This window comes from Bufo gargarizans, chromosome 1 (assembly GCF_014858855.1).
Source record: "Bufo gargarizans isolate SCDJY-AF-19 chromosome 1, ASM1485885v1, whole genome shotgun sequence".
Lineage (NCBI taxonomy): Eukaryota > Metazoa > Chordata > Amphibia > Anura > Bufonidae > Bufo > Bufo gargarizans.
Window position 1 is genome coordinate 411,889,344 of NC_058080.1, and position 8,894 is coordinate 411,898,237.

Here is an 8,894-nt window from a genome sequence, read left to right on the forward strand (position 1 = left end):
TATTAAAAATGTATCAAACCTGAAATAAAACAATACAAACAAATCCACAGCTCATACGCAGGCAATATATTTTACTGTTCATTAAGAACCTATACTTTACAAACAATAGTGCTAAATACATAGGCAGTAATAATTCTAGAGGATGCAAATGGATTCTTAGGAAGGAAACATTTAAAGAAATTCTGAAGGATCCTAATCCTACCTTTCTCCCGTTTTTTTATGCACAATACCAGAAGAAAGATTTTTAATATGTTGCAAAAATGATATACAATTTAATAACATAATAGATGCATTAAGTGTAATGTTCATGGTAATGGTTGGTCTGACGAAAAGCTTATTCCGTTTACTATATTCTAGTCATACTTTATATGCTTTATAGCATAGTAAGACACAAAAAAGTTGCTATGGAGAAATCAAAATAGAACAATATTACAGTAGACATCCTTTCAAATGTTTATTTTGATTTATTAAATTAGTATTAAAACTGTGCTTGATTTATTAACACAATATAAATATTAATCAAAGGGATATTTAAAAAACGCATGTCGTTTCTAAATAAAAATCAAGATATAAGACACAACATATTAAAAACTGTTTCAATGATAGCCCTCCTATCACTCTGTAACCAGACACTAGGGACAGCAGCCTATTGATTCTTATTAGTGAGGATTCTGCCATATCTCAGCACATATGTCATTTTAGATAATTGCAGTTTTAAGCTGGGACATATTCAGTTACCAGGACCATATAGGAATACCTGTCTTGCCTTGTGTAACCTAATATTTCAGGTCATACATGATTTATAAAAAGAAATTGTTGTTACAGCAACTTAATAGTGAGCTACAGACAATGGCTTTTAGTGCACTGGGGGATAACTGTGTACACCGCCGTTTGCCTGAGCTGTTCTCCCTGCTCATTGTCTTGTAGCTGATCACACCTGTCCAGCTCCATATCAAGGCACTGTGTTCAGACGTTAAACAATTGGCCAGAATGGTCACAAAGGAAACAGGCGACCCATGATCTTAGACATGCTGGTCTGTAGCAACCACTTAGCAGAAAGCTGTTGGGTGTAAGTACCTGGACTATTGGTAACAGAGCCTGGATCTGTCATGCAGTGCAAAAACATCCTAGTACAATATAAAGGTTTATGTGCATTTAAGTTTTAGACAATTGTCTCTTGGTCCCACTTCACTTCTGTTGTCTTTACATAGCAGCAATACCTGTTATAAGGATTGACCCCCCCTTTAGGATGGGCTCCTGCATCACTATCTCTAGGGTCTAGAGTAACTTTCTCCTCTGTGACGGTGTAGATAATTCTGTCTGGGGTGTACTTTTTATCAAACACAGAACAAGTGTTATGGTTTTCCACTCCTCCAGGTAATGTGTTTGTGGAATAGCACTTGTCCAGATACCTCTGCACCTCATCTCCGTCCACCTTTGTGTTGAGTGTCCTTGAATCCCCTATTGTGGTGATTTTACTGGGTTCACATTGGTCTTGCTTGTTTGTTTCTGCCTTTTTATCCAGCTCATTAGAACTCCCTTTGCCAGATTCCTTGTCTGATGGGGTCTTCAGAAGCTCCACAATTTCTTTATCTTTCCCCTTCTTACAACAGCATGTACAGTATTTATAGGGCCACTTAGTGCAGCCATCAGTTCTCCTGGTCAAGGTAATAGCTGCCACACCAGGAAGAAAAATAGCTGGCCCTATAGCAATAAGTGGGATTGATCCCAAAGTCTCCCCTTTGAACCCTGAAACTGTAAACATAAAGCCAAATACGAGGAATATGCTCACCAAGGCTACCACCAGTCCTGTACGAGGGTTGATATCATCCGGTCTCATCTCTCTACACCATTAGATTGTAATTTGTGACCATCAGTACATCAGCAGCTTTAGCTCCTTTAGGTTAGAGACCACCAGACCACTGTATTCTTCCAAAGCATGAATGAAACAAAACGCACCCCCTTATTTATCACAAGACCAACTGTTTCCTTAGAACTCCACAGATGACCACAGTCTGGATCTTCTGATCTTGCTTGTATTCTTAGTTAATAAAATCCTGAGAATATTGCATGAACTCCTGAATGAGATAGGTTATTCACTTGAGAAGACATTACTTCTTCCAGATGTGATCCTTATAGGAAAAGTCCTTGGGGAGCTGGATGCTGTGTTTCGGATGCCAGAACAGTGAGATCCTGCATGTGTTCAATGGAAACTGAGACACTCATCTCTTAATGCAAGAGTATGTGAGAAGAGGGAGGGGAGGGGAGGAAAAGCAGAGGAGTGGACTTTAAATATTAGAAAGATGAAGCACTAAGGAACCTCCTGCTTTATGACTGAAAAAATACCTATCAGCAATTTCAGATGTACTAACTGGTAGGTGATATCTTACCCTTAACTAAAAGAAAAATAAGAGGCTATAGAATATTTTTTGCTGCTTCAGACTTGATTAACTATTTGATTGCTGCAAAGACCTATCAAGATATGAAATCAGCAAGACAAGGCTTCTTTTGACGAACAAGTGCGTGACCTTGAATGAACTGACAAGGGAAAGTCACTATACTGTGCAATGTGTACTTAGACCTGTACGTGGTGCTGTGCACAGGTATGCATCTCCTTTAAAAACATCACCAGCAGTGACGGAAATGAGAAAAAATTCTAATTGCTTTACCCAATTGCTTGTTAGTCTACAGATTCATCAGTTCCTAGAGTACAAGGAGAATTTTTTTTTCTGTTATTCTCATACATTTTTGTGAGTCTTAAACTCAGATACCCAAAAATATTTGACACACAAAATTTGCTCATTGTTATCCATTACCTAATAGCAGAACATGTGTTTTCACGATTCACTGCGCTCTATGGGATAATTTGCAAACCTACGGACAGGCAATGCGGGATCAGATGGAAGGAAGTAACACATGACTGCACGATAAGACCTCATCCAGGCATTTTTGCAGGCTGTAATTAAACATAGGTTTGTATATGATCTGTAGACATAAAACAATAAGATATTTTTAATCAAGCCCATTTGCAAACTTGCTTCAGTTTTAATTCTAGATGTTATGGAACAAACAAATGGCTCCAAAGGCGGATGTACCCTTTTTAAAGAAGGACAGTACAGACATACCTTTTGTGATTACATATTTTCTTATCAGGAGTAGTGAGAATATCAGTTTTATTCTGCCAAGTTCTGATCTCTCAAGTGCCCAGGGCATGGTTTCACTGAGACGTGCTCTCTGCACTCTCTGACAGCTGTCTCTGGGCACGTGAGAGATCAGAACTTGGCAGAATAAAACTAGATATTCCCACTGCTATTCATGAAAAAAGCTCCACAAAATCTATCCTTGTACATATCTCCCCAGCCCTTACCTAGTGCAGTCAGCAATTTTGTATGATCAAAAGTGTTGACAGACTCCCTTTAACCCCTTAAGTACATGTACGTCACAGTTGGACGTGACTTAAGGACCAGGTCCCCCGGGTGCTGAGGCATGATCGCGCGGAAATCGGAGCACCATGGCTGCTCATATCGGCAGGCATCCATTCCAGGTAAGGGCAGCATGGTGTCTTTCTGCCCCCTGCAGCTCCAAGTGCTGCGATTGGCCGGTCAATGAAGACTGGCACATCGCAGCGCCGAAAGCAGAAGAAAACTGCGGGGCGGGGTGGGGGGGGGGGGGTGAGGCTCATGGGGAGGTGACTGGTGCTGAACTAGTCAGCACCAGTTTCCTCCAAGGTCAGGCAGGGGACTCCAGTTTTTGGCGTCCCCTGCCAGCACTGCGGTTGGCTGGAACAACGCTTCAGCCAATGGCAGCGCTATAGCAGCACAGAAAAGGGCTGAACCTGCCTGCAGACAGCCATTATAGCTGGTGACTGCGTGCAGAGATGTTCTGTGCTTGTTGGCTTGCTGGGACTTCTGGTGCACCACCACTGCTTACTGGTACTTGTGAAAAGAAGAAAAGAAGTAACAAGAAGAACATCTGGAACATCTGCTGCAGTTATTTTTTTTATTATTGCAGCAGCAGAAGTTCCAGATCCCTAATCTATCCTCCCTTCTCAATCCCTAATCCCTGTCTCTATCCCCCCTCCCCTCCTCATTCCGATTTTGCCTACGGCAAACAAATTTTGACTTTGTTTGTCACTTTTATCTAGAGTTGATCAGTCCGTAATTAACTGTTCAGCACCTGGGCTCATTTTTTTTGGTGCAGATATATATATATATATTTTCATCTGTGATTTAATTATTTTGTAAGTAATAGTTAGAATCTTATGTATATAGAAGTACATTTTTAGATAGTGTTATTTTTTTCGTATCTGCAGTAAATTTTTATACTGCAGTGTCTGCACAGAAAACACAGGACAATGACCCCAAACACACCTCCAGGCTGTGTAAGGGCTATTTGACCATGAAGGAGAGTGATGGGGTGCTGCGCCAGATGACCTGGCCTCCACAGTCACCGGACCTGAACCCAATCGAGATGGTTTGGGGTGAGCTTGACCGCAGAGTGAAGGCAAAAGGGCAAACAAGTGCTAAGCATCTGTCACGGAAGGTGTACAGGAAACAAGACAACACAAAATGAATATACGACTCACTGGATCCAAAACTAAGGAACAAAAAGGGAGACCCCTGCATCAGACCTGGCACTCTCCCTGACTGCTCAGCCTATGCGAAAATCCCAATGGTAGATGATCGCATATCCTCGTACCTCGACTGTATAACACCTGAACACCCTATGATAGTGAGGGGACACGACCACCGGCTCCCTACACTAGATACGGAGGGAGTCAGGGTCACCTGGGATCCAGCAAACAAAAAACCACAAATGAATGCACAACACTTATCTTGTAGAAGACTGGGAAGTAGGATCAGCATGCACACACACTCCAGGAAGAAATATAAACCGCACACTGATGCACTATGGGGAGGAATTTAAAGGGATGCAATCAGTACAACTACATGACAGCTGAGAGAGGCTAACGAGATGAGGAACTGAAAGCAAAACAATGGAAGCTCAAGGAGGAGGTTCTGAAAGGCATCTGTCAGAGCTTCTCAGATGTCTGGTGGTGACAGCATCTCTGGGAACTCCTTCAAGACTGTTTGTTGGAAGACCATTTCAGGTGACTACCTCTTGAAGCTCATCAAGAGAATGCCAAGAGTGTGCAAAGCAGTAATCAAAGCAAAAGGTGGTTACTTTGAAGAACCTAGAATATGACATATTTTCAGTTGTTTCACACTTTTTTGTTATGTATATAATTCCACATGTGTTAATTCATAGTTTTGATGCCTTCAATGTGAATCTACAATTTTCATAGTCATGAAAATAAAGAAAACTCTTTGAATGAGAAGGTGTGTCCAAACTTTTGGTCTGTACTGTATATATTTCCATATAAATATATATAGAAATCAATTTTAATTAGGTAGTGTTAGTGTAGATTTTTGCACCCAGACATCTTTGTGCATGCGTGCATCGTGCAATTTAGTTTTTTTTTACTTTTTTCTCTACTTCTTTCCTCTATATTTAAAATGTATTACAAATCCCTTCATGTGTTAAAACACAACATACACACCCCTCAGATTAAATAAAGATTAACACCTTTCACACATCACAATTCATTGATCATAACCCTACATCGGCATACGCTAGACCCCTAGGTTGGACCCCAGTAAGTGCAGCAGAGATTATGAAGTTTTAGGGACTCGTGCTGCATATGGGTGCTGTAAAAAAGCCAATTGTTAGACAATATTGGAGTTCAGACGTTTTCTACCAGACTCCAATTTACAGTAAGACCATGCGATTTGAGTCAATTAGGAAATTCATACACTACAACGACAATGCACAATGCCCATCCCAAAAAGACCTAACATTTGACCATCTGTTCAAGGTTGCCAAGTTTGCTGAGGTGTACAACCCTGATAAAAATGTCAGTGTAGATGAGTCCCTATTACTTTTAAAAGGGAGGATTAGATTCCGCCAGTAATATATTTATTAATGATCTTGTAGAAGGCTTGCACAGTAAAATATTTTTTTTGCAGATGACACTAAACTGTGTAAAGTAATTAACACTGAAGAGGACAGTATACTACTACAGAGGGATCGGGATAGATTGGAGGCTTGGGACAGATAAGTGGCAGATGAAGTTTAACACTGACAAATGTAAAGTTATGCACATGGGAAGGGAAAAATGCAAGTCACCCGTACAGACTAAATGGTAAAACCCTTGATTACACTGACATGGAAAAGGATCTAGGAATTTTAATAAACAGCAAACTAAGCTGCAAAAACCAGTGTCAGGCAGCTGCTGCCAAGGCCAATAAGATAATGGGTTGCATCAAAAGGGGCATAGATGCCCGTGATCAGAACATAGTCCTACCGCTTTACAAATCATTAGTCAGACCACACATGGAGTACTGTGTACAGTTCTGGGCTCCTGTAAACAAGGCAGACATAGCAGAGCTGGAGATGGTCCAGAGGAGGGCAACTAAAGTAATAACTGGAATGGGGCAACTACAGTACCCTGAAAGATGATCAAAATTAGGGTTATTCACTTTAGAAAAAAGAAGACTGAGGGGAGATCTAATTAATATGTATAAATATATCAGGGTCAGTACAGAGATCTATCCCATCATCTATTTATCACCAGGACTGTGACGAGGGGACATCCTCTGCGTCTGGAGGAAAGAAGGTTTGTACACAAACATAGAAGAGGATTTTTTACGGTAAGAGCAGTGAGACTTTGGAACTCTCTGCCTGAGGAGGTGGTGATGGTGAGTACAAAAATAATTCTAGAGGGGCTTGGATGTATTTTTGGAATGTAATAATATTACAGGCTATAGCTACTAGAGAGGGGTTGTTGATCCAGGGAGTTATTCTGATTGCCTGATTGGAGTCAGGAAGGAATTTTTTATTCCCTTAAAGTTGTTTTTTTTGCCTTCCCCTGGATCAACTTGCAGGATAACAGGCTGAACTGGATGGACAAATGTCTTTTTTCGGCCTTATGTACTATGTTACTATGTTACCTGCCTAGTAAACGGGCAAGGTATGGCATAAAGTTATACAAATTATGTTAGAGTAGCTCCGGGCACACCCACAAGTTCCGCAATTACAAAGGGAAAGATTCACGGGTAGAACCACCAGAATGCCCCCCCATCCTAGGAGTTATTGGGAGGAACGTGTGGGACTTACTGCTCCCACTGCTGGATAAGGGTTACTACCTCTATGTGGCTAACTATTATACCAGCATACCCCTATTTATGTCCCTAACTGCCAGAGGTACTGTGGCTTGCAGCACAGTGCGCAAAAATCAGAGAGGCCCCCCTAGATCCCTGGTAAGGGAAACCACTGAGAATGGGTGAAAGTAGGGCTCTCCTCCATGAGAACATGCTGGTGGTTAAGTACAAGGACACGAGGGACGTCCTTGTACTGACCACCATTCACATTAACACCAGCTCCCCTGTTCCTGTATGTGGTACCACAAAAACTACCCTCAAACCAGTTTGTATCCTGGACTACAACAGGCACATGGTAGTAGTGGATCTTTCAGATCAACTTCTGAAGCCCTACAGTGCAACACGAAAAACGAAAGTGTGGTACAATAAGCTGGCCATACACATTGTACAGGTGGCAATGTGCAATGCGTATGTGCCTTTTCAATCTGCAGGCCACACAGGAACTTTCCTTTAGTTCCAAGAGGTGGTTATGAAGGCCTTCATTTTTCAAAGCCAGGCCGGGGAGGGTCCCAGTACTTCAGGAAGTCATAGTGCTCGTGGGGGATAAGGAAAGACACCATTTACCACAGCGAAACCTGTCCTGAAAAACCTGGCCTGTGCATGCAGAAGTGTTTGAAAATCTACCACTCATCCATAGAGTATTCATTTTATTTCATTCACGATGTACCCTGTAGTTTTACCACCTGATATCTCTAATTTAGTCCACATAGCTTACAGATCCACTTTTCACCAACCACTACATCTTCATTTCTGTGAAACACCTGTTAGGTCAAAAGTGCCCTTTTCACCCCTTAAAATGTTTGTACGGGGGTGCACTTTCCAAAATGTGGTCACTTCTTGGGGATCTCAGTAATTTTTTTAATATGACATGGCACCTAAATCCATGCCTGCCAATTCAGGCCTGCCAGCAAAATCCATATTTTGCGGTTTGCCTGCTGTGCACCCATACAGCAGGCTACTAGCACATATGGGGTGTTTCCTGAATGGGGAAAAAATGTGGAACGCATACTGGGGTGCATTTTCTCCTTTAACCCCTTGTAAAAGTGAAAAATTGAGGTCTGCTAGTAATTTTTTTTATTTTAACAAATGTGTGCTTTGAAATCCTTTAACAACAAGTATTTCTGCCTTCTGTAAGACACCTGTTTGCTGAAAGGTACCCTATCCACCACTTAAAATGTTCGAACGGGGGTGATCTTTCCAAAATGTCACTTCTTGGGGTTTTTAGGACCTAGTGCTTCCTAATTCTAGGAAATGCCATTGAGGTCAAAGTGTTTACTACACACCTTGAAAGATTCCTTGAGGGGGTATTTTCCAAAATGGGGTAACTTTTTGGGGGTTTCCACTGTAGGGCTACCTCAGGATGTCTTCATATGCAACATAGCTCCCATTTACCATTCCAGCTAAATTCGCTCTCCAAAAGCCATATGGTGGTCCTTCCACTCTGAAGCCTGCTGTGCGCCCATACTTCAGTTTTTGAGCACATATGGGGTGTTTCTGTAAACTCCAGAATCAGGGTAAAATATTTTGAGTTTTGTTTGGCTGTTAACCCTTTATGTGTTGCTGAAAAAATAGATTAAAATGTAAAATCTGCAAAACAAATTGTGAAACTTTGAAATTGTATTCCTATTTTCCTTTAATTGTTCTAATATGAATGCCCCAGAAAGTAACTTCATA

The 8,894-nt window shown here is 41.3% G+C and overlaps 1 protein-coding gene across 1 annotated transcript; it reads right to left on the bottom strand.

The window, feature by feature from the left end:
• Window positions 1-917: 917 nt before the first annotated feature.
• TMEM215 (transmembrane protein 215) lies at window positions 918-1,902 on the bottom strand. The gene has a single exon (XM_044286448.1). It carries the CDS (start codon window positions 1,838-1,840, stop codon window positions 1,163-1,165), a length of 678 nt encoding a protein of 225 aa, XP_044142383.1. The 5' UTR covers window positions 1,841-1,902; the 3' UTR covers window positions 918-1,162.
• Between the last annotated feature and the right edge of the window lie 6,992 nt (window positions 1,903-8,894).